The sequence below is a fragment of the Mytilus galloprovincialis genome, chromosome 12 (assembly GCF_965363235.1).
Source record: "Mytilus galloprovincialis chromosome 12, xbMytGall1.hap1.1, whole genome shotgun sequence".
Lineage (NCBI taxonomy): Eukaryota > Metazoa > Mollusca > Bivalvia > Mytilida > Mytilidae > Mytilus > Mytilus galloprovincialis.
Window position 1 is genome coordinate 74,910,625 of NC_134849.1, and position 26,521 is coordinate 74,937,145.

General features: G+C 34.1%; 2 protein-coding genes and 1 long non-coding RNA gene across 6 annotated transcripts in view; 1 reads left to right on the forward strand and 2 right to left on the reverse strand.

Moving 5' to 3' along the window:
- The window catches only part of LOC143054835 (NPC intracellular cholesterol transporter 1-like), a 51,664-nt gene extending 48,354 nt beyond the window's left edge, over positions 1 to 3,310 (reverse strand). The window contains exon 1 of the mRNA XM_076227887.1: positions 3,186 to 3,310. Within this exon, the coding sequence (XP_076084002.1) occupies positions 3,186 to 3,248 (63 nt within the window). The 5' untranslated portion in view covers positions 3,249 to 3,310. The remainder of the gene's footprint in view (positions 1 to 3,185) is intronic.
- Positions 3,311 to 3,461: 151 nt separating this feature from the next.
- LOC143054837 (programmed cell death protein 6-like) lies at positions 3,462 to 24,074 on the forward strand. 4 transcript variants are annotated; one of them, XM_076227892.1, is made up of 5 exons: positions 3,462 to 3,513; positions 18,050 to 18,215; positions 18,705 to 18,872; positions 20,293 to 20,523; positions 21,598 to 24,074. In XM_076227892.1, the coding sequence occupies exons 1-5, from the start codon at positions 3,493 to 3,495 to the stop codon at positions 21,822 to 21,824; spliced, it is 813 nt and encodes a 270-aa protein (XP_076084007.1). In that variant the 5' UTR covers positions 3,462 to 3,492; the 3' UTR covers positions 21,825 to 24,074. The 4 variants fall into 4 exon arrangements, with proteins under 4 accessions (XP_076084007.1, XP_076084008.1, XP_076084004.1 ...); XM_076227893.1 differs by having other exon boundaries at positions 20,380 to 20,523; XM_076227889.1 differs by lacking the exon at positions 3,462 to 3,513 and adding an exon at positions 10,743 to 16,001.
- LOC143054838 (uncharacterized) lies at positions 4,123 to 5,037 on the reverse strand. Its single transcript, XR_012971840.1, has 3 exons — positions 4,769 to 5,037; positions 4,510 to 4,605; positions 4,123 to 4,329 (listed from the first exon to the last, which is right to left on the reverse strand). It is a non-coding gene; the product is annotated as an uncharacterized LOC143054838 (long non-coding RNA).
- Positions 24,075 to 26,521: the final 2,447 nt, after the last annotated feature.

The following is a 26,521-nucleotide window of genomic DNA, read 5'->3' on the forward strand; positions in this document are numbered from 1 at the left end:
ATTGATTTCTATTTACTTATACTAAAGTTATTGTGCGAAAACCAAGAATAATGCTTATTTGGGCCCTTTTTTGGCCCTTAATTCCTAAACTGTTGGAACCAAAACTCCCAAAATCAATCCCAACCGTCCTTTTGTGGTCATAAACCTTGTGTCAAAATTTCTTAGATTTCTATTCACTTAAACTAAAGTTATAGTGCGAAAACCAAGAAAATGCTTATTTGGGCCCTTTTTGGCACCTAATTCCTAAAATATTGGGACCAAAACTCCCAAAATCAATCCAACCTTGCTTTTGTGGTCATAAACCTTGTGTTAAAATTTCATTGATTTCTATTCACTTTTACTAAAGTTAGAGTGCGAAAACTAAAAGTATTCGGACGACGACGCAGGACGACGACGCCAATGTGATAGCAATATACGACCAAAAAATTAAAATTTTTGCGGTCGTATAAAAATATATGTACAAGGAACTTTAAAAATCTCTTACATTTGATTTAAAAAAATATAAGTTCTATATTTTAACCTTCCAATGTAAACAATAGAGTGTTATGAATTTTATCAGGAAAAGGTAAATCTCTGATTTATTTGTTTACATAGGTGTGATAACAGTAGTACACTATTATCTCATACCTATTTATACAATGTTATAAGTACTTGTTTTGAAATAAGAGAAAATTGAATTTGTATTCCAAAAACTTAATATACATGTACATCATGTACATGTAGTCATGGTAGTAGTGATGTAGTTTATCTTTTATTTTTATTTTATATGTATTATCATGACATACATGAGGCCTAAAAAAAAAAGATATGTGTTTCCGGTAACATCATTTTGAAAAATAGGGTCGGTAGGTCGGAATTCTTTTTTTTTTTTTTTTTTTTTTGACATCGTAAATGAAATCCGTAAAAATTATCATGGTTTTTCCAAGTCCGGATCCGTAATTAGTTTCAAAAACCGGAAGTGTGCCATTTGCAATGTTTTTGAAGCACCTGCTGTGCAAATTTCTTGGATTTTAACCTATTTGGAATACCTTTTGACATTAATAAAATGTTTGACTGGCTTTCTATGCAAGTAGAAGCAAGAGAGAAAAAATATTATGTCATCTATCAGAAGCCTGTGTCAAAAACGGGGTCGGTTGATACAATTTTTTAAAATTTTTTTTGAAGATCCAATAAAAAAGTTAGGGTCGGGGCTAAAAAACAGGGTCGGTCGGGTTACCGGAAACATCGATCTTTTTTTTCTCGGCCTGATTATAGCTCAAGTCTAATTAGTTTTAGCAATGTATAGAGAGACATAATATTCTTTTTTATTAATTTATTTTCAAACACCATTCTACATGATCTAGGGTGTAGTATAGTTATATATCTAATCATTTATTTTTTATGTAATGTATCTTTAAAATGACTGTATATGCTTGGAAATTAAACTGGCCCTTTAATTGGAATAGATAAATATTCTTATTTTAATACTTGTTCATACAGACAAAGCCATCATGTTAAATGTATACATAAAATGCATGATACATGTATAAAAGGGGGGGACCAGATTCGATACGCCAAGCCTTTTAATATGTAAGAAAACAACCTATTTATTAAGTTCTACCAGTCCATTGTTTTTTTTTTCCTTCTAAATTGTGTATTTCATGTTAGGTAATTCATGATTTTTATGATTTTGAGAACAAAGTGTGATAGATTACTGACTTGATGGTCATGCCTTTATTTTATAGCAAAACTATTCCATATTGGGATCAATGTTGACATGCAGCTTAATTGTTGGTTGCTTATATAATGTCCAGTAACAAAAAAAAAATCATGCACATTTAGGACAATAGCAGCTTAAATAAGATTTTGATTAAAATATGCAGTCAATATCCAATGAAAGCTTTGCCACGGTTTACTTAAGTGTACAACAAAATAGACATGATGGATATCATATAAACTTGATAAAAAACATGTTAGTGCAATGTTTCGTAAATAAGTACCACCAAGCTTTCAATTTGGACAATTAATAACATGATTAGGGGGGAAATTAACCATTTTTTGGACATGACAAAAATAATCGGAAAACAGTAAACTTTCCTCCAAAATTAAGCTGATTATACATTTGATTTTACTTCCTTCGGATGCTCTTACAGAATGCAAGGATAGACTACCACTGTACCACAGATTATTTATATAATCCAGAGTCGGTAATACATTGTAACATGAATATAGCTATAGTCTATTTACATTCAAAAATATTGTACTGATCTAACAATGTATATATTTTTAATGATATGAGTTGTCTATAAGTTACAATACACCTAATCGCTATTTATTCCATTCCGGATAAGTTCTAAAATTACACAACTTTTTCATCCAGTTGAAGCTATCTGGGACCCTGTTTAAACAATTCACCATGCATGATACTTTTTAATGAGACCTGTTTAACCTACCGTAAATACTTCAAACAAAATATTTTTTTACTTCAATTTTAATTTCGAAAAAAGTGGATCATACTATATCAAAGTTTCTTGATGATCACTTTCTAAAGTTTTTTCTCCCTCAGCTCACTACTGATGACCTCCATTTTTCGGCCGGTGACCTAAACAGGAAGTTGTATAAATAACTGTTTTTCCCGGAATGGACTAAATAGCGATAAGGTGTATTTATAGGGTTTGATGTTGTACAATTCTGCAATGGAACGAGTTGACCATGTTGACGTGGTACGAATTTGCAATGGTATGAGTTTAATTGGGAATTCATTTTCATGTTCATTTTTTTGGGGCCGCAGCCCTAAACTATATAGTGGAATCATCCCTGAGTTAATATATCTTTATTCTGTTTGGTCTTTAACTGATTACTTTAAAAGATGATATACACTGTTACGCTTATTGTGCGCCATAACTGGACATCACAAAAGTTCCCGTAAAATGAATGTCATTATAGAAAATATCTTATGGCATAAATGCCGAAATGGAAAAGTGAAAAGTGACGTCAAAAGTTCAAGCTGGACAGATTCTTGAGTCAAGCGGGACAGATTTTCAAATAGTGATAAGGTGTATAATTAGTGAAAATAGTTCTTCAAAGGCATGCCTTCTTCAAACATAATTTTGTCAAATATTTGTCTATTCGTGTGTCAAATAACTCATCTCATGTCATGATCTGGCCTCTTACTGACAATTTTATATTATGTTAAAAAGTATTACCATATAATAATTGCTTAACACCACAGATATTAAGAATAGTAAAAAATCTCTCTTCATTTTCATGGCTCACTATTCCTGTTGTTATTTTGCCGTCGTCAGATATGGGCTGATCATGTGAGTCAACCAAGATTACAAATTCAACAAAACGAATTACAAACATTTATTTATCAAAATTGTTTTTCATTTAAAAACAAATCTCCATATTTATACGTTGATGACGTAATATATAACCTTTATGCCTCTAAATTAAAAAAATACAGAAATAAGTCAGATTCGTTTCATTTTTTCTTACCTTTGATTCTGAAAAATGGCTTACCAGTATGGACAGGTACTTCCTGTTTTATTTTTCCCTAAAAACTTATTTATTTCTAATTTCAATCGCATTTGAACACAGATATGTAATGATGATTAAAACACGTCATTTGAAACAGAAAAAAAAATCATCTTGTATGATAGATAAAAATTTTAAAGGCTTCAAAACTATTGCTTCGATTTCAGGTCTGACCAAAAACCTACTAAAACCATATTAAGGGTTGGCACCACTCTGGCACTCATGTAATAATATGTATTATAACTATTTCTCAAATATTTTTAAATGATTGCCAATGAGACAATACCACCAAAGAACAAATGCAACAATGACTGCAGGCGCAGACACACCTCTAACAATAAACACAGCTATAAGTTAACTATAAGTGGGTCTCATACACCTTATCGCTATTTGTCCGCCATTGCTGGAAATCACACAGGTTCCCGTAAAATTTTGACGTCATAAAACGAAATATCTGACGCCACAATGGAAAAGTGATTGTTGTTGACGTCAAAAGTTCAAGCGGGCGGGTCAGCCGGGATTAGCGATAAGGTGTATTGGAGTCTAAGCATGACACAGGATTGACGATTTTTTGTAAGCGTGACACATAAAAGTCATATTATTGAGCCATCAATGGCATCAAACGGTCAATTTACCGTTAGTCTTATATTTAGCATCAAATTGGTTCAAATTTTACCGTGATTTGTCAAAATATCCTTGTCAGACTCAGAGCCAGTGGTCTCATAATTATTGTTACTGTTATTTTTGGAAGAAATAAACTTGATTAAACATCATGAACATGATTTGTCAAAATCAGTGGATTATTTTTATCCACTGAAAGAAATAATAATAATAATAATAATAATAATAATTCTTTATTTAAAGAGGGTTACACAGTTAGCTCAGCCTCATGAAATACAATCAAATATAACAAACAATTACAAAATATCAAACAGACACTCATACATGAATAATGAAATAAAAAATTGTTATGAAATATACAATTTTCAAAACAGGTAAAAGTTACAGAAAGCAGTACAATTCATCAAATGATCATCATACACCAAAAATTACCATTAATGTCTTTTGTCAAGAATTATTATTACCAGTCTGCACCGTTAGCCACTAGTCCGATGCCCCAGACTAGTAAATATTTATTCGGACGTGAAAATTTTCAAAATTTTATGTAGTAATATAAGGAATGAAGGACAAGATTTGATATTTAGTTTCCGGACTAGTAGATGAAAAAGTGTTTGGCACAGAGTGTTATTACTGTTAATTTCATGATGGTACCCCCATTACCATTTACCACCCTCATGACCCTCATAAAAAGTAAAATCATTAAAATACTGAACTTACAGGAAAATCTAATCGGAAAGTCCATAATCACATGGAATTTAAATCAAATAACTCATATATATAATCATGATAATTCATTCATCATGTTTTTAATCTGCACCCAACACTTTGATATAAAGTAAATATTTTTTTTAGTGTAAATTCACACTTTAAAGCACCCCTGTACTCATGCAGATGAACCACAGGCACTAGACGTTCTGCCAATAGTAATGAAATAAAGGCAATGGGAAGAAAATAGTGTCCATATATACATGATATATGGACACTTATCTTCCTGCAATATTTGATTTTTATTACTATTGAAAGAACATCTGACACTATTTTCTTCCCATGAACTATCATGACCTTATTGATTAACAGAAGAAGAACATGAAGTGGACGTAATAACTATAGCCATCAAATCATTATGTAAATAGATAACACTATTCCCCATTCATATCATTTGAGTAATCATTTGATAGTTTTCATAGTCTAGTACAATGTAACTTTTCATTAAATCAAGATAGGTCTTTTCATTTTTTGGAAGATTTGTCTTTTATGAATAATGTGCCACTCTACATGTATGTTCTAAGAAGAACCAAAAAAATCAGCAAAGAAAATTTAGTTTATTAGCACTACTTAATGATTACTCAGATGAGGAATTGTTACTCATTTGGTGAATAGTTTCCCATTTGGCGGGTTGTCTCACCTGCTAAAGGCAACAGTCGTCACAGGTTTTAAAATTAGCAGGGCCCACTTGCTAATGGCCTCTTAAATTTGGTGTGCAGGGGTTAAGAAATCCGCTAGCCCGACGCCCGGGACTACAACATTTAGACCTCGGGCAGCTAAAACTTGTAACCCAATATGCCTGACGGACTAGTAACAAAACAATCTTGGCGTTTCTAACATAGAAAGTGGAAAATCCCCTTATCACTTTTCTATCTTAGCCAATCAGATTCGACTACGTCATCCGGGATTCCCAGAATTTGAACTGATTTTGTACAAGTTTTAAATTAGAACAAATAACTTTGGGTGGATCCCGTACTTTCAATATCGATGTGTCAGTACAGGAAGTGGTATTGTACATTGCTTATGTAACCTGATTGTACCTTCTTTTGATTAATTTATTGTAATATAAATGTGAATCCCTTTTTGGCAGCAGAAACCTGACTTTTGTCAGAAATAAATTTGAGACATGTGCACATGTTATGGACGCCATTTTGTTTTTGTTTACATACTGTGGAGAAGCGTCCAGTACCATGACCTTAACATTAACAGTCTTCACAAAACTTAAACTTAATGCAATAATATTTCATCAATCATGATTATCTTCAATGATATTCAAATGAATTCGATTTTTAAAGAAATAAAATTTATAACAAATACAGTTTCAGTTTAGAGACTGTGCTCAGGTTGTAATCTATTTATAGCCCACAATTTGCTTACCTGTGATAAATGTAAATATGGACATTAATGTACTACGTTCATGACGTTTATAAAACAATAATAAAAGACCCAAACTATGGATGGTGATATTTATTTACATAAATATTTGAGGTAATTTAATTTATTTTAATAAATAGAATTTTAAAACTGAAAAGAAATATGGGCATTACATAATTAACCAGCTGATGATTCTTTTATCTACCCATGTATAGCAGCGGTCAAGACTTGTATCATCTCCGGATTTGGTCATCTCTAACGCATGTACATGTCTTATATCAGAATGTTCAGTGAATATTCAATTATCGATTAATTGAATATATCTGATATAAGTTTTGGGTATCCAATTTGCATGATTTGCAAAAATCTACTGTACAATGAATAAAAATTGTTAAGTTTATAGAATTCATGGTTATTGCAGCAAACTCTGAATTTGTAAGGCATGATAGGGCTAGCAGGTCAGTTTTGTTGGACTAGTAGTTCTTTCAACAGGGCTAGTAAAATCCTGCTATCGATTAGCATGATTAGCCCTGGGCTAGTGAGCTATAACAAAATTTCTTAACCCCTGGTGTGGGCTCCCAAAGTTTCTGCTTTTCTTGTATAGAACTATATAAATTGGATACAAATTTTAAGCTGTAGGCTACCATTGCCAAAGTCCCTGAGTCAGTACTTGTATGGCCTACAATGAGAAAATCAATAGGGTATAGTCAGATAGTCAGTTGTAAACAGGTAAACATGGTTAAAGACCTGATATGAAAAATATGAAACAGTTTATTTGAGAAGAGTAATTGCCTAATTTATAACAAAGCAATGTACCAAAAACAATTATGATGGACAAGACCCAATGACAACCACTGAACTAAAGACTACTGACTTTGGACTAGCACACAAGGAATATGGCACGGTTGATTATTTGATAATGCTTACAAGGAAGTGATCTTGAGAATGTCATGAATGTGAGAAATTATGGTCATGACAAAAGTAGCACCAGGGATAAACAGGATTTTTTTCATAGCACTGTGGTAAGGGTGCGATATTCACATTGTATCACTGGTTCACATTTTGTGTTGTGGTGTAATGTAACATTTATATCCTTATTCCCCAAAAATAGGTCACCTTTTATAGTCATGTTTTCACTTGATAACAGAAGTCATTTTTTCTTAATCTGTTGTACAGAAATAAATGACTAACCCATGACAATGTTTGATCAATTTAAATAAAGCTATTTCCCAGATATGGTAGTTTGGCTTAGTTGTACATTTTGTATCATCTTCGCTAGCCAAGGGTTACGATCTTCAGAGAGGGAGTGGATCATAACCCTTGGCTAGCGAAGATGATTTTGTATCTGTCAGTCAATGAGTCATACAACATCTGTTTTTTTTAGCATCTTGGCTGCACATGTGTAGCATGTGTAGTATCATTTGAGTATTGGTTGAAATTGTTGAAAATACTTAAAATAAAAGTCTAATAATTTTAGTCGAGTCTGTGAATTCTGTTGCAGAAAGCTTGACATACATGTAGGGATAGTGATCCGCGCCGACAGTGGACAATGTGGTGGCATCGTTAGCAAACTTTTTAGAAACTTAATATTTCAGAAGGTACATTTGTAGAAGACCTGGATCTTCCATACTTTTTATATAAATAGATGCTAATGTCATGAATGTTATGAAGTTTCCAATTGTCATATGTCCATTGCCCTAAATTCCATTTATGGAATCATTCTGGAATATTTTAAGACACATTTTATACATTCAAAATGTGTAAAATTTTTATATATTTTATAACAAACTTTTAACAATAGAAAAACATTTGCAGTCATTCAGTACTAAACAATATTGACACACCATGCCAGTACCCAGGTACCCACAAAATCCATGAAAATTATTCAACAAATAATAATGATCAACAGTTAATTTACATTGGAAAATTATGGAAAAGTGAAAATTAGTCGGCTTTCTACTATATACATGTACAATAATCGAGACATTCATGACATTAGGGCAATTTACATTACTTTTACATTTGAAACGACGTTAACATTTTTTTGGCTTAACAGAAAATTCAAATCATATGATTCGACTTATCCAAGATGAAATGAATTGATTAAATAGGAATTTGGGCGGTAAGGAGCAAATATTTCGTCTTATCCAAGCTTTCATCACAACAGAGCTTAACACAACAAGGTTTGTATGTAGTACTTTTAGATTTAGTTAAAGTAGTACTATTTATACATGCTATACTTATGATTTATTTTGTAGAATTGATAACCAAACAGTGAGAAAACAAATATGAGCTTTAGACATAACCAGCGCTGTAGATCACCAAGTGATGACAGACGTAACCAGCATCGTAGATCACGAAGTCATGACAGACATTCAAGAGGGAGGAGGTATGATCAGGAATGGAGTAGACATGCTTCACCTCCAAGAAGAGAGGAAACGACCCCTAGCCATTACTTTGAAAGAGATTTAAGGGATGAAATGATACAGGATGCTTATAATCAAAGATCAAATAGTCCTGCAGGATTCATTGAAGAAAGTGAATGGCATAAATCCCACAGTCCAGAAGATTTTTCTAATCAGAATTACAGACATGGGTCAAGAAATCCAGACCATTATATGAGACACAGTGATAGATCAGAACAAAGCAGACATGATGGTTATATTGAACAAGACTATAGACATGATAGATTAGATGCAATTAGTCCAGATTGTTACAATGAACAGGAAAAAAGACCCAGATCAAGAAGTCCCGGACGGAACAATGAACCTGACTATAGACGGGGTGCGTTAGGCCCAGATGAGTACATTGAACATAGACCCAGATCAAGAAGTCCAGGACGGAACGATGAACATGACTATAGGCATGATACAATGAGCCCAGGACGCTACAATGAACAAGAACATAGACCCAGGTCAAGAAGCCCTGGTCATTATATTGAACAAGACTATAGACATGATGCGATAAGCCCAGATCGTTACAATGAACAAGCACATAGGCCAAGATCAAGAAGTCCTGGTCATTACATTGAACAAGACTATAGGCATGATGCGGTAAGCCCTGAATGCTACAATGAACAAGAACATAGACCCAGGTCAAGAAGTCCTGGTCATTACATTGAACAAGACTATAGGCATGATGCGGTAAGCCCTGAATGCTACAATGAACAAGAACATAGACCCAGGTCAAGAAGTCCTGGTCATTACATTGAACAAGACTATAGACAGGATGCAATAAGCCCAGAAGGTTACAATGAACAAGAACATAGACCCAGGTCAAGAAGTCCTGGTCAATACCATGAACAAGACTATAGATTTCAGAGCAAAAGTCCAGAGCATTTTATTGAAAGAGACTACAGATCAGAATTCAGAAGTCCAGACAGGGGTTTTGAAGTAGACAGTAGACATTCTGTTGATAGCCACGTACGACACGGAGAACAAAACTTAAGCTATGATAGACAGGTTGAAGATTTTGATCCAAGAGACGAACATGGCTTTATTGAAAGAAATTCAAGAAATGAACCAGGAGTTCAGAGTCCTGAGCGATTTGTTGAGCCTGATAGTAGGCTTATTACAAACAGAGGCTATAGACAGACTTCAAGGAGTTCAGATAGAGGCTTAAGTAAGAGAATGGATTCTAAAAGCCCAAGACAGAGCATAAGAAATCGAAGGCAATTGAGAAGCCCAAGTAGAGAAGTAAGGAATAGGAGGCATTCAAGAAGCCCTGATATGACAAATACAAGGCAATCTATGAGCTCTGAGAGAAGATTAAGACTCAGACAGGGTTCAAGAAGCCCAGATAGAGCTTCTAGACAGGAGTTCAGAAGACATTCTACAAGTCTTGAAAAACGCTTGGGCCCACCTGTGGATGGAAGAGACCATCTGGATGTGGATAGTGTATGGAATGACAGAGTTATTCGTTCCAGAAGTCCAGCAATACTCAGAAGTGATAGAAGTCTAAGTAATGAGCCTCATATTAGTTCATGGGGACATGTCATTGAACATGAAGATACCCAATGGAATAGACCTGAAAGTCCAGGTTTTTACAACAGACAATCAGATAGTCCTATGAGATTAAGGCAGGAATATGAAGACCAACAAATGGATAGTCCCATGAGAATAAGGCAGGAATATGAAGACCCACAAATTGATAGTCCCATAAGAATAAGGCAGGAGTATGAAGACCCACAAATTGATAGTCCCATAAGAATAAGGCAGGAGTATGAAGACCCACAAATTGATAGTCCCATGAGAATAAGGCAGGAATATGAAGACCCACAAATTGATAGTCCCATGAGAATAAGGCAGGAATATGAAGACCAACAAATGGATAGTCCCATGAGAATAAGGCAGGAATATGAAGACCCACAAATGGATAGTCCCATGAGAATAAGGCAGGAATATGAAGACCAACAAATGGATAGTCCCATGAGAATAAAGCAGGAATATGAAGACCCACAAATGGATAGTCCCATAAGAATGGTACAGTTGTATGATGACCAACAAGGGGATAGTCCAAAAGGATTAGAAATTAATTTGAATAGTCCAATGAGAGTTGTATCCTGTCAGGGAAACGATATCATGGTGAACATAAACCAAAGTCCTAAAGGTAATAACAAAAGTAAAAGCCGTAAAAATAGTAGACAGGACAAAAGACTAGATAGAATTTATCAGACCTCAGAGAAAAAAAGAGAGGAGAGAAGTGGTAGCAAACAAAATGATAATCATGGTAGACCGTCAAAAGGTAGAGAAAAAAGACGAATGGAACCAAATAGACCAAAAATTACACAGAATCAAAGGCAAAATAAACGGGAAGGAAGCAATCAAAGATCTAGAAGTCCTCTTTGTAGCAGAGGTCGTAATAGGAGAATAAATGAAGGCAGAAGATCCCGAAGCCCTAGAGAAGGTCAAATTAGAGATCAAAGAAGAACCAGAACTCCTGGACAAAATGTTAATGAAAGAAAAGAAACTGAGAGGGAAAGAAATCCTAGACAAAATGATAGTGTTAGAGACGGTAAAACAAGGAGCCTAAGTCGAAATAGGGATCTTCGGAGAGATGATAATAGGCGGAGAAATACAAAGACCCCAACAGGGGATCGTAGTTCTTCTAATAGGTATCACAAGGACAATAATAAAAGGGAGGTATCTCCTGCATGTGAAAGGCAGGAAACGAGTAATGAAGAAGGGGTTGGTACAGCCATTGATTTGAAGAATCTGAATGTAATGAAAACCATTGGATTAGGATCTCAGACAGCCCAGTGGGATATGGTTAGCCAGACTCCACCCTTAGACATGACCAGACCACCCATGACACCTGTACCATACAATGTTCCCCAACCAACTTTGCCATTAAATGCTTCAATAAACAACAGTCAACCTCCGATGATGAATTTAAACCCTAATTTCCAAAACATGCAGCAGGTTCGAATGCCTTTTGGCACTAACATATCAAATATGACGAAAGTCCAATATCCTACAAATGTTGTTGGAAGTAATTTTCTGCCTGGAAGAATGCCCATGGTTAGTTCCGCACAAAACATGCAGAATGTTCGAATGGCTATGAATTCTAACATGTTAAATTTTCAACAGATGCGTGGACAAGCAAGGAATACTGGACATAACTTGTTAAGACATAGAAATCTTCAGAATCTTCAACAAGTGCGTTTGAATACTGCAGTTAACCAACCTCAGTTTGGATTTAATGCTAGATTTAACCAAACACAGTCAAGGCCAGCTTTTCATAATACACAGAATACTTTTAATCCAGTGTCATCACATATAAATGCGTTGAATCCAACACAAGCTAGGACACTTCCTCATAATATGCCAGTTTCACAGCCAGTTTCAAAAAGTAAACCACAATTTGAACATTTGTCAACTTTAAAAACCACATTGGCAGCTATATCAAGTACTTCAACAACAGTGACAACTACTGGTAGCAATCGTGAGATCAAGCCAGTATCATTTTCTATAAAAGCTAGTACAAACAATGCACCACCTTGGCAATTAGCAAAAACTTGTACTCCCAATACCACACTTTTGCCTGTATCTAGTCGAAACTCTAGATTTTCACAAGCAGCACCTAAACCCACACTTGCTACTTCATCAAGTACAGATAAGAGTGTGGGTTTGTCCAACACTGCAATTCCTTCAAGGACAAGTATCAAGACTGTAACAGTTCAAAAAATGTCTGAAAAGATGTCAACGGGAGCATTGAATAAATCTGAAGAAAGTATTCTAGAGGCTCAGTTACAGTACATTAGGCAACAACAAGAAATGGGAGTTAGCTCTGGTGCACAAAAATCTTCTGAATCCAGTGAGAAAGAAGTGATAACTTCTAAAAACCAGAGGGACAAGTCGCCAAAATTTCAAAAAGATAGTAGTGAAAAATCAGCTATTATAAAGAAAAAGGGTCCGGCTTCATCTCTATCTTTATGGACCAGTCATTACCAACGGCAACAAAAAAATCAAAAGAGAAGTTCTAGAAGAAAATGCAACCGAGAACAAAGACGAGCAAAGAAAGATACGCATGAACACCAAAATGGAAATACAGAAACAAGCTTGAATCAAAAGATTGAAAACGAAGAAAGTAGGCGAAAGGATAACACAAAATGTGATGAACTAAATGTAAATGAAAAGAAAGGGAACCAAAAGGTAAAATGTCAAAATGATGACCAAAAAGCTTTGAATGAAGAGATCAAAATGAAATATGTAACATCCCAAGTTATCCATCAGTCCAAAACTAATGATGATACATCACAAAACTTGACGAAGCATGGTTTAAGTATTACAGAAAAGACTAAATGTCAGCAACTGAATAAAACGCCAAATAAAAATTTACTTGTGTCATCAGGAAGTAATAGTCAATCTACCTCTGCACAGAATATAAACGTCAAAGATCAAACTCCTATTTTATGTAACAAAACTGAATTAAGTCATGGAAAATCTACCAATACAGGTCAAAGTTTTCCTGCAGGTGGGATGTATAGACAACCAACGGTTTCTATTGGTAACCAGAGTAACTTTGTAAATCCAACATCAGTGCCTCAACCGGTTCCACCACCTAGCATTCAAACTTTTGGATATCGTCTACAGAATGTTCCCAACACTAATAAATTTAACAAAGGAGAAGTCACGAAGCAAGCTGAATCTGTTTATAAAAAAGTCTCAACACAATCACAATTGGGTACATTAAGAAAATTGGATCAAGATACAAAATTGCAGAATCATCAGAAAAGTGTTACTGAATCATCTGAATTAACAACAATTGGATCTGTTAACCAAAGAATTCCAAAAGTCAATCGAAAAACTGATACATCAAATTTCGAAGGGTTGTGTACAGCTACATCTGTGGATCAGAACAAACTATTGCAAGTTAATGACAAATCTAAAATTACATCAATGACTGAAAAAGTAAATGATATGCAATCTAAAGTAGAAGAGAAAATGGTCGGAAATACTATGGACAATGTAAATGTTGAACCGATGGAAGAGGAACCAAGTTTGGGTTGTAAAATTAAACGACCTACAGTTTGCCCCATACCTGAGTGTCAATTTGTGTCCTGGAGGTTAAAGAGACATGCCTTTTCCAATCATCTACCATGGATTTTTCGTGATGAAAAATGGTCGTCGAATATTGCAGGATGTGGAGCGGCAATTCATCAGTTGGTCATATGGATACTTGGTGCACGATCAACACCAGATGCACTAGTCACGATGCTTAATGAATCCTGTCTGATGCCGAAAAATGTTGAAATTAATCAAAAGGATTTTTGTACCTTAAAAAAACTCTGCGAAGAACAGGATTGGCCAGTATTGGAGACATTCACTCTTCAACCAATAAACTCACCTGCATGTCTTGTTCATTGGAGAGCATTATTGTTATTATTGATATATATTAGTAAACCTAGACGTCAAAGATTCCGGGAAATGTTCAGTAAAGATTGTGCTGAAGAAATGAAAAGAAAAATAATTCAAGATCAGCAAGCTGTTCTGAATAAGGACAACTTAGTTCCAAAGCGGAGTAGAGTAAACGATGTTGGTAATAATGATAGAAAAGAAAGATCGCCAGTTTCAAAAAGAGCAAGAGCTGAGCATCCTGACATAGGAAAGACAGAAGGGCGATTGGATGAGAGTAGATCTATGACAGAGCTTTCAGCTAACAAATTCAATGAAGAAGCAAGTAATAGGTTTTTAAACAATGATCTTGGGTCAGTGACGACTCCTATTGTTATTGATGGTGAAACAAAAGAACAGAGTACAAAGGTCAGTGGTTCTAGCAAATCAATAGGGAGAACATCAAGTTCTAAATCACATGATCAATCTAAAACAAAAATGTCTGCAAGTGGAGAATCCAAATCATCTGAAAGTTTTAGGTCAAGGTCATCAAGAAGTGATAGAAGAGATTACAGGATAAGAGATGAAAGGAGAAGGTCACCAAGAAGAGGTCGAAGTCGTTCCAGAGATGAAATAAAGACACCTCTAAGAAATACAGCAGACTCACAAAGATCCACTCTAGACCTAAAAGATGCTAAAATGTCTACAAACTTCAGGTCAAATAGAGTTGCTATTGACAACATTAAACAATCAGAAGATTCATCTGAAGATGAAGCAAGAACAGCCTTAGAAATGTCAATCAGATCAACTTTACTGGAATTAGAGAAATCCACAGAGGTAGCAAAAGCTGCAATCGCAAACCAGTCCACTTCTCCAAAACAATCTTTAACACAACAACTGGCAGCATTTGCAGGCCAATCTAGAACGAACACTAAACATATGGAATCCAATAGACCTGTCCCTCAAGAATCAAAGTCATTAGCCAAAACAGGAACTGCATCAGAGACATTTTCTAAAAGGTCAGGTTTGGAGGCATCTATGTGGTCGACTTTAAAAGAATTAAGGAAATCTTCATTGGAAGGACCTTTAAAGTTAAAGCTTGAAGACACAATGAAAACTGTCCTCGAAGAAATGTACAAATCAAAAATGGAAGATTTGAAGAAAAAACCTCGAGTGGACACAGCCATGTCTTCCTCAGCTAATGAAATAAAGAAACACACATTTGGGGAACCATCAATGCTAAAACAATCGGAAGATGACTCAAAGAGGGCAGAATTAGAATTCTCAATGAGAACTGCATTAGAACAATTCTGCACACTTTTAGATACTTCATCAACAAAATTGACAGGATCCTCAAGTGATAATCAAACAAGTACAACAATGTCAGGTCAGAAGGGGAGTGTACTGATTAGTCCAAGGAAAGAAGTCCAGGGGAAAGCCACTGGAAAATTGTATGGAGTTGTTCAGTATGCTCCATCTCCATCCTCAGATGAAGGGTCTGATTTCGAAGGCATGTCAGAGGAAAGTCCACTTTATTCCCCTCTTTCAATACATGACATAGACGAGGATCTTGAAGTAAAGAGTAATAAAACAGTTGTAAGTGATGCCAACTCTGCCTCAAGTATACAAAAACCTTATGTAAAAGACTGGAATCATAAATCACCATGGGAGATATGGGGAGAAAAAATGTCAAAAGAAGCAACCAAGGTTTCAGACAAAACTCCTGCCTCTAAAACAAAAGAAGATATGTGGGAATCTGTGAAATTATCTGGTGCTAAATTAAAATATTATCTACAACAAGATCCCCCAGTGGTGTTATACAAAGATGAACAAGATGGAAAATGGAAAATTGCAGGAAATGAAAAAGAAGCTAAGAAACTGTTATCAATGGTTAGTGTGAGGTCAAAGCTCAGTCAGATCTGATTTAAGTGGTCACATTTTCTGAATAACTTGGTTTTTTTATTTTTCAAGTTGTAAATTTAAAAAGAATTCATGCTTTATTATATACAAATACAAATGCTGCTACTCCCTTCATTTTCTGAATTTCTTTGTAGACTTAAGATTTTAATTTTATTTATAAAATGTAAATATTCATTTTTGGTGGTTGTTTTTAAAATATTTTTAGAGGTTCTATGGGCATGATAGGTGATGGTTTACTTTAAGAAGCATTATGGGTAATTTCAATGTAATTGTACACATGATAAAAAGTATGTATAGTCATTGGCTGGATATTTAATATGACACTCAAATGTCAGAGACTATTTTGATGTACAACTTACCATAAGATAAAACTTCAATAGTAAAACTTGGATAAAGTAGAAATTGCACAATACCAAAGTTAATTTGATACACCTTGCATACAGTATTGGCTAACAATGCGATGCTGAATACACTAATATGTTGAGAAGTTCCTGACATATTTCTTTCTCTTTTACTCATTGTATTAATAATAAGACATTCTTTAGACTTTTAATTTGCTTTTTTCTTCAGTTTACCATGTTTTAGATGGTATATGCATTCTGAAGAGCTTCATGAGTTAATGGTATTGAATGTCCACATGACTGACATGATTATTGCCAAAAATAACTGAAGCGTGAATGCAACATAAACTGATCTCAAAAACATACTGGATTTGAAAATTATCAATAAATTAATGCAAAAATTTTAATAAATTGTATATGTACTATAATAAGAGAAATGTTGCACAAATCTGTGATACCTCATGCACACCTAAAATAATGTAGAGGTATATAGTGCATGGTACTCTCTTGCTTTAAAAGGTTTCTTCATATCTGCATTTTTTTAAAGTTTATTTTATTTAGAGTAATGATATTTTTTTTGGATCAGAATTACTTTAAGTTTGTATAATGTTGTATTTCCATTGGATTGTTTCAATACTCTATCATATAGGTATTTTTTTTTTAAAGAAGGCATATTTCAGCAAGGAATTGATGATGATGGTATAGTATATATCAGAATTACCTGTTCCATTGGATTACAATGTAGTTATTGATTTTATTTTTAATATTTAAGAAGAATTGCTTTGACCTCGAGCAAGAAGATCTGTTGACCTCTGAATCAGATTTGACTGAATGTTTGAAATAAGAATGTTGTCTTTGTTGTCTTAATTAGCTTTGAGGTTGATATTCAACTTAATGTAATCATTTTTCAACACCTGTTTGTTGAGCAGCTTTAAGTGTAAGTTGAGTATGTTATAGTTCAAGAAGGTACATAGGTTGGAAATTTGAATAAGAAAAATCCATAGAGGTACGTAGCATACGCTTCAATAGTAAAACAGTCAATAACTATGATGGCAACAAATTTTGGTGGTAACTATTTGGTTGTCTAAAACAAGTGCAAGATAAGATTATAAATGGAATACAATGTACATGCTAATGGTCAAAACTTGACCATTATACTATACATAGTTGATTTCTAAGTAAAAAGTTGATAAAAGAGGGCCCTCATGGGGTTTTTGATTATGTGATTACTTGGCCGTTTTTTTAATGATTATTTGATTATTAAGCCAAATATTTCATGATTATTTGATTACCTAGGACTGTATTTTTAGTTTATGATTATTTGATTACTAAAGATAAGCAAATATTTAATGATTATGTGATTATATTGGCAAAAAAATGGTGATTATGTGATTACTAGGACCCCCCCCATGAGGGGCCTCATAAAACTGTGTCAAGAAAATGGGTCAGACTGAAGTTTCCTAACCTAAGTAAGTATTTATTAGAAATTATATGAAAGCTCACACCAATCATTTATATATATGAAAATTACTGGTTCAAAAAAATAAAAGCCGACAATCACATAACCCTAACAATTAATTTTGGTGTGGTCTATGTTTTGTAAGATTAGACAACTCACATGGAGTAATGATATAATTTCATCTTTTTTCAAATAATATAGATTGTTATTTATTTCAGGGTGCCCCGCCAGGAGGTTATGGTCCTCCACCAGGTCAACCAGGATACGGTGCTCCCCCGGGACAGCCAGGCTATGGTGCCCCACCCCCAGGACAACCAGGTTACCCTGGAGGTCAGCCGGGATATCCTGCACCTGCTCCCCACCCAGGCTATGGACAAGCACCAGGTAAGGAGAACCTTATTCTGTAGATTTTATTGGACAAGCTTAAGGCATTCTAGAAGTTTTATTTTATTTCTGTATATAATGCAAAAGCATGTTTTCACTGTGACAAGTCACCTACAAAGTTAAGGTAATGCATAGAAATGAAAAGGCTTTATTTAACTGCTGTTCCTGGTTGAAGCAAATCAAAAAATATTGTAAAAGATGGAATGCTTCTTTTTTGTCGTATGATTATTATTCAGTATTAAAAACACTTTTGAATCAGCTCTTCATTCAAAAGGTGCATTAGTCAACGCATTTTCAACCACATAAATTTACAAAAAAAAAATAATTTAATTTTTAACTGAAAAAGGAATTAAAAGACCTATCCTTAAAACAAAAAAGTGCAAATATTCAATATCTAAATGATGAAATGGAATTAAAATTACCTAATTATACAACGAAAAGGTTAGAACACTTGTGGAATGGGAGATAATTTAAGTTTTTTTCTTTTAGGAGGTTATGGAGCAGGTCCTCCACCAGGAATAGACCCCAGTGTATACCAGTGGTTTTTAACTGTGGACCAAGACAAGAGTGGACATATAACAGCACATGAGTTACAACAGGCTCTTGTGAATGGAAACTGGTCACATTTTAACCCAGAGACCTGTAGACTAATGATAAGTAAGTCACTGTGGTCATATTTTGTGCATGAAACATGTATATCGTATGAGAAATTAATGGCTTTTATGCCCCACCTACGATAGTAGAGGGGCATTATGTTTTCTGGTCTGTGCCTCCGTTCGTCCGTCCGTCCGTCCGTCTGTGCCTCCGTTTGTCTGTCCGGTTAAAGTTTTTGGTCAAGGTAGTTTTTGATGAAGCTGAAGTCCAATCAACTTGAAACTTAATACACATGTTCCCCATGATATGATCTTTCTAATTTTAATGCCAAATTATAGTTTTGACCCAAATTTCATGGTCCACTGAACATAAAAAATGATAGTGCAAAGTTCAGGTTAAAGTTTTTGGTCAAGGTAGTTTTTGATGAAGTTAAAGTTACATCAACTTGAAACTTAGTACACATGTTCCCTATGATATGATCTTTCTAATTTTAATTCCAAATTAAAGTTTTGACCCCAATTTCACGGTCCACTGAACATAGAAAATGATAGTGGGAGTGGGGCATCCGTGTACTATGGACACATTCTTGTTTAAGTCAAATCTCAATTCTAACACATGCTCAATAATTATAATCACAATGATGGGTTATAAAATCCTAATTTAAATATTGTATGTCATGTTTGAAGTTCAGTGCATCAGAATTCACTCACACAAAATTGAAGTTTGGTAACAACCTGAATTGGCAAAAAATAATTGTTCATATCTTTTATATAAATAAATGCACCAAATAGCATAACAACTGTGTACAACTAATTGAATGATTGGCTAAAATTAATCAAAGATGGCAAGAATATATCCATGACATTTAACAATGCCAAAATATAATTTCAACAATGGTGGTGATACTTGATTCTGCTTATTCCTTAAATAAATGATGTACAATTATTTCCCCAAAACATTGATATTTTCTGCACAGCAAGAAATATGCAGCAAATATTTAAGGTGGTTCCTAACACTACAGGGAGATAACTCTGTAAAATCAGCCAAACGTTTTAATAACGTTGTGTTGTAAAGGAAATATTAAGCTTCTCAATGATCAAAATTGGTGTTTGGCAATCTGCAATATAACCAGTGTAATTTTTCTGATAAAATGGTTGGTTCAAAGTTTTTGAAATTTATATATTTTGGTTAAAGAGTCAAAGTAAATACTTTGTCAAAATTTTATGAAAATTAAACAAGCCAAATTAATTTTAGTGAAAGTGTTAAAAAAAAATATCGTACAATTATAATGATAGTAAGATATACTGACATATATTCAAACCTCAATCTCTTTATTCACAACCGTTATTTCAGTTTATGTATTGTATGAATAAAGAATTCAACATCTGTATTTCAGGCATGTTTGACAGAGATAACACAGGAACTATACAGTTACATGAGTTAAATGCCTTGTGGAATTATTACTTTAACATCTGTATTTCAGGCATGTTTGACAGAGATAACACAGGAACTATACAGTTACATGAGTTTAATGCCTTGTGGAATTATATCTTTAACATCTGTATTTCAGGCATGTTTGACAGAGATAACACAGGAACTATACAGTTACATGAGTTTAATGCCTTGTGGAATTATATCCAACAATGGAAAGGGGTCTTTGAGAGGTTTGATGGTAATCGTTCTGGTTCCATAGAAGCTCATGAACTGATTCAAGGTAGGTACCAGTATTACAAGTTGCAGCACATTTTTGGATTGCAAGAATCAGTAGATACATAACTACAACAGCTGTTTATTTTAAGTGGGTCTCATTGGGGTCTAAGCGTGACGTGGGATTGCCGATTTTTTGTAAGCGTGAAATGTGAAAGTCAAATTATTGTGTCGTGAACACGGGAAATGAGGTCTAGCGGGATCCGGGAAATGACAAAAAAATGAGAATTGCTTATGTACATAGTGTAAGTGGGAAAAGGGAATGTGACAAAACAGTAATCAGGATCCGGGATCGGTACCCTCCCCCAATGAGACCCCCTTTTAAGATAAGGAGAGGTGGATTGATTGTAGATGTGATAATGTCTGTCTAAACAGATTAGGATGAAAGTTATCGCACAGCCGTTAGTACTTAGTCAGTTGAACCCACACAATGTAATCACCTTTAAAAGGGCTTGTCATGACAAAGTGTGAATCAATTCAAATGAGAAACCTGAAAGCCTTGTTAATACTTAAAACAACAGCAATAACCTGATATGGTAGACAGTAACATATGACAACCACTGAATCACAAGCTTCTAACTTGGGACATGTTAACAGAATCCTGTGGGATAAAACATTGTTTGTGATCTCTCAGCCCTCACACTAACCTGTAACACCGTTGGGGAATTCTTGGCCACATCTTGGATATAGTCCAGCATTAACAAATTTTTATGTTCAATCTGTATAAAACCAGGTCTTTCATTAGATTTGATTGTTGCTACTGTAAGACAAACTAAACCAAAGGAAAGATCAGATTGACATTTTTAGTACTCTAAATGAAATCATTGGTTTCAGTATTTTCTGATACACTTGTTAGTAGTAAAAAATGCAAAACCCAGCATTAGAAAAAATGTTAGCATTTTCCCATCTGAAGCCTACCTCCAGATATGGTATTTCTTCACTGCATTGAAGACCAAATGGTGGATTTGGACTGTTTTCTGCTTTTAAGTTGGGTTGTTGTCTCTTGGCAAATTCCAGGTTTCAATTCTCTATTTTATTATCAAAATAAAAGATTGTACAAGTTTTTTTTCTTTTATTTCAGCCTTCCAGCAGATGGGATATAACCTATCACCACAGTTTGGTCACATCGTCATTTCAAAGTTTGATGTCAACGGTAGAAGATCGCTAACATTAGACAACTTTATCCAGTCGTGTGTTATGTTAAAATCGTTGACAGATTCATTTAAAGAACGAGACCCTCAGATGCAAGGAACCATCAGAATGGGCTATGAAGACTTTATGACAACTGCAGTTTTCAACAAAGTTTAGAAGCAGTTGGTTTTTTTTTTTTTTAGGTTTTCTTACTTCATATTTTTTTAAATGTGCTTGAATAACAAACAATGGATGAGATAGATAACCTGCCCTTGACAATACTACAGGGTCTGTAATAGTTGAGAATTATTTTTTTGATTATCAATTTGACCATATTACATATGGGCTTTGATAATTGACAAATTTTTTGTATAATCTCAAGGGAGATAATAATAACACAAATGCATGAGATAAATTATCTGCCCTTGACCATATTACATATTTACAATCTGTTATTGTCTCAAGGGAGATAATAAATTTCACAGTGTACATCTCTGAAACAGAGGTACTTGTCATTCATCATCAGACTTATTTATTGCAAAGAATAAAAAGTACTATTTTGATGTGTCTTCCATTTTTCAAGGGAGATAATATGTTCCTGAAATTGAGGATTAGACAATTTAGTCATTCTTTGTCTACTTATATCTCTGCTAAACAAAAAGGTGAACTTCCATACAAATGTACACAAACTGTGCATTTTATTTCTTATTATAAACAGGACAAAAGGAATTCCTGAAAATCCAAGATGATTGAAAGTGAAAACGATAAAAGTCTGATGATGGAATGGCTTGTTTCATCGTAATTTTTTTTATACACGAATTTAACACTGTTTATATCAATTTTCAAATTTTTATGATATTTAAATTTTGCAATACTGAAATGTTATGTTTAAAAGTTAATGTTGCATGTATATTTGTTTAAGATATAAATTTTAGAAGTATTATTGCCTTAGTACAATGTATACTGAAGGTCTTAAATGTACCAAAAAAAGGAGGACAAGTAAACTTGAAATTATTTTGCTGAAAGAACTAATGTTGAAAAAGTATTTGAAATTTCTTGAAAAAAAAAATTAAATTGTATTTTTGGGTAATTTTCATTTTGTTTATCACAACTCATAATATTTTTTCATTTTTTTTTTTGTAAATTTAAATTTGTACTTTATGTACTTGAAAAATAGTACTAGTCTGTGAGTGAATCTTTTTATATATGCATTTTTTTGTAGGTAGCAGGATATAGTTTAACATTGATCTATGACAACTCTCACCCACTGAAAAAATCCTAGGCAAGGACAACCTAGTTTTACCTGTACTTCTTTCTGTTTGTTAAAGTATCTTCCCTTGAAAAGACCACCTGTACTTCCTAGGTTTTCACTCATCAAAGAGTTGCTTCCCTTTAAAATAGGGTTTAATAAGTTTCCATTCTTGTTTGCTGAGCAGGAGGTAAAAACTATGTATTTATGAAAACAATCAAATAGACCATGATAACGAACAAAAATGTCATACTGGTATTGCTGTATTGAAATATATCAATATGGTGGTATGGGGCTTGAATAAAATTTAACTGAGAATAACTTGTATAAAATGTTAAATTTGATATTGATTTTTCCCAGAAATTCTCTTCTATATATATGACATGTTGACTTTATGTATTTTTTTGTGTGCAGATTCTCTTCAGCATGTTATATGCATCTCATTTCATTCCCGCGATGAGGTAAACACTTGACCTGGACTGTTACTTTTTAAGTATTTTTATGCCCCACCTACGATAGTAGAGGGGCATTATGTTTTCTGGTCTGTGGCTCCGTTCGTCCGTCCGTCCGTCCGTCTGTCTATGGTTCCGTTCGTCCGTCCAGGTTAAAGTTTTTGGTCAAGCTAGTTTTTGATGAAGCTGAAGTCCAATCAACTTGAAACTTAGTACACTTGTTGCTTATGAGATGATCTTTCTAATTTTTAAGCCAAATTAGACTTTTGACCCCAATTTCCCGGTCCACTGAACATAGAAAATGAAAGTGGGAGTTTCAGGTTAAAGTTTTTGGTCAAGGTAGTTTTTGATGAAGCTGAAGTCCAATCAACTTGGAACTTAGTACACTTGTTGCTTATGATATGATCTTTCTAATTTTAATGCCAAATTAGATAATTACCAAATTTCACGGTCCATGGAACATGGAAAAGGATAGTGCGAGTGGGGCATCCATGTACTTTGGACAGATTCTTGTTAGTGTCTGTTTTCAACAGGAACAGTAGTTACATAGCCACAGAATATTTTCTACCAATATGCATCAGTTTAGAATTCAAGAGGTTTAAATGCCTAATATCTTCATACCTAGATATAATATATAAATGTTTTTGTCTGTATATCATTATGTGTTGTGTGGTCTCCTCTTAGCTTTGCATGTACAGTAACATTACATTAAATATTTGTTAAAGACTTATTTCTTTAATTCAGTTACATGTGCTAGGTTTGGTTTTTGTTTGTTTGACTCTCCATGTTTTTTGTCGGTTTGTGCATCCATTTGTTGGTCTGTTCTTCTGTACAGCTTCAGGTTAAAGTTTTTAGTCAAAGTAGTTTTTGATGAATTTGAAGTCCAATCAACTTGAAACTTAGTTCACATGTTCACTGTATTTCTAATTTTAATGCCGAATTGGAGTTTTGATCCACACCAATGTAACTATATATGCTGTGGATAATTTGATTTAGTGAATTGAGGAACGATTGCTTTTTCACGGATATTTGATAACCTGGTTATTCATGTTATTGCTAAATATAAAAAAGAAGATACGGTATAATTGCCAATGAAACAACTCACCACAAGAGACCAAATGACACAGAAATTAACAACTATAGGTTTCTGTACAGCCTTCAACAATGAGCAAAGCCCATACTGCATAGTCAGCTATAAAAGGCCCAAAAATGACACATGTAAAACAATTCAAACTAGAAAACTAATGGCCTAATTTATGTACAAAAATTGAACTAAAAACAAATGTGTTACACATAAAAAAACAACAAATGACAGGCTCCTAACTTGGGACATGCACATACATACAGAATCTGGCGGGGTTAGTGGGATCACAATCCTCTCTTAACCTGGGACAGTTGTGTTACAGTACAACATAAGAACGAACTATAAAATTCAGTTGAAAAAGGCTTAACTTAACAGATGGATACAAATAGAAATTCTACAGTCAACATACAAGCAAATAGGAGATTTTTAATTTGTTGAACTGTTTACCCACTAGAAATGATTATATTGGTTATTTATGTCATTTGGTTGCTGTCTCTTTAACATATATATATTCTCTTCAATTCCTTTTTCTAGCAATCCTACATTTAGTCATTGGCATTAAGCAGGTTCAGCAAATCTGCAATTCAGGCTAACTGTGGATTCAATATTATTTGTGGTATATCAATTTTCTTGTATTTTGTTAGTCAAGTTGAACCATGAATGAAAATTCTTCAAGGAGTACAACTTTTCCATAGGCTGCAGTGGCGGATCCAGAAATTGTCATAATTTGGGGCCCACTGATTGCCTAAGAGAAGACCAACTCCAGTCATGATTCAGTGATTCCCTATATGACCAACCAATTTTTTCACAGAAAAGTGGGACACAAGCCCCATGAAAACCCCTCTAAATCCGTCTCTGGGTTGTCTGTCAAAGAAGATGGCCAACATTGGGATAAATAGAACACACTGGTCAAGTGCAAGTTTTGTCTTATCGATTTGAAAAACCATTATACAACATGAAAATCTGTGGTATGAGTATCGATGAGAAAACTCTCCAAGTCACAACTTGTAAAAGTAAGCAAATATAGATCAAAGAAATAGACTGTCATTCTTTATAGGAGTGACTGCCCTTAAATGAGGATTTGTTTTTACCCTCTTTTGTGTTTTGAGGAAAAACTGGGGAAAATAGAGAAACGTAAACAGATTAAATGATTAGAAATACTGAAATAAAAAAGACCCAAACTTTTGTCATGCATTCCATTCTCGTCTACACTTTTGGTGAGTGTTTAAAATGCTTATATACCAAAGTTAGTGATATATGGACGTAATTTTTTTCCCCAATAAACATTCGGTCAACATTACACGTAGCACTAAGTTAACATAATCAATATCAGGTGAGAGACTGTTGTCCGTGAACCCTTTCTCCTGTTTTTTATCGACTGCCATGAGAGTAGCTGAATGTGAGCCATAGTGATTATAAATCCCCCCATTATACTATTTGGCAGTGACCTGCAGCTGGATTCTTCATACTTTGTACACAGGACTCGGTCAGAAGTCTTATGTTATGAAGTTTATGTCTGTCATATGCCAGTTTGTGTTTGATCTGGTTTCAGCAACTGTTTGAAAAAAATGTATATTTTGTTTGTCATGTGAAATAATCATTTAGTTTTAGTAATAGGATAACTATATTTATTAGAATATTGGATCAAAGCAATGTCATCATGTCCTGATGAAATGGTTCAACTGGTCATGACTTCATTTCATGTATAAGTTACCAGCTTTAAGTTTTCTTCGTCAAATCCATATCTCAGATAATAGAAGCAAAATATCAACTTATTTGTGTATGAAATGAATGATAGTTCATGTCTAACTGGCAAGTTCTAATTGACCATGATCTTATTTTCATGGTTGTTTTGTCAATGTCAAGTTTTGTGATTATTTCATAAATACTAAGGCTTTCCCATCAGCAATCTGGAGGAAATATTTCAGTGATTAATATATTTATTAACTGCCCGAACACCCCGTATTTGACCGAAGGTAGACCTTCTTGTCACTGGTTATCAGAGGCTTCAGACATTAAAATTCTTGAAACCGTTTAAAGAGTATTAAGTACATATGATTGCAAGTGGCACATGCCAGTATGGTAGCTT

What these genes read in the sequence shown, in the direction of transcription:
- LOC143054837 (XM_076227889.1), top strand. Translation starts at nt 10,755, where the DNA reads ATGGTACAGTTGTATGATGACCAACAAGGGGATAGTCCAAAAGGATTA. An exon ending in AGGCTATGGACAAGCACCAG is followed by an intron (nt 18,216 to 18,704) that starts GTAAGGAGAACC and finishes TTTTTCTTTTAG; the next exon opens with GAGGTTATGGAGCAGGTCCT. An exon ending in AGCTCATGAACTGATTCAAG is followed by an intron (nt 20,524 to 21,597) that starts GTAGGTACCAGT and finishes CTTTTATTTCAG; the next exon opens with CCTTCCAGCAGATGGGATAT.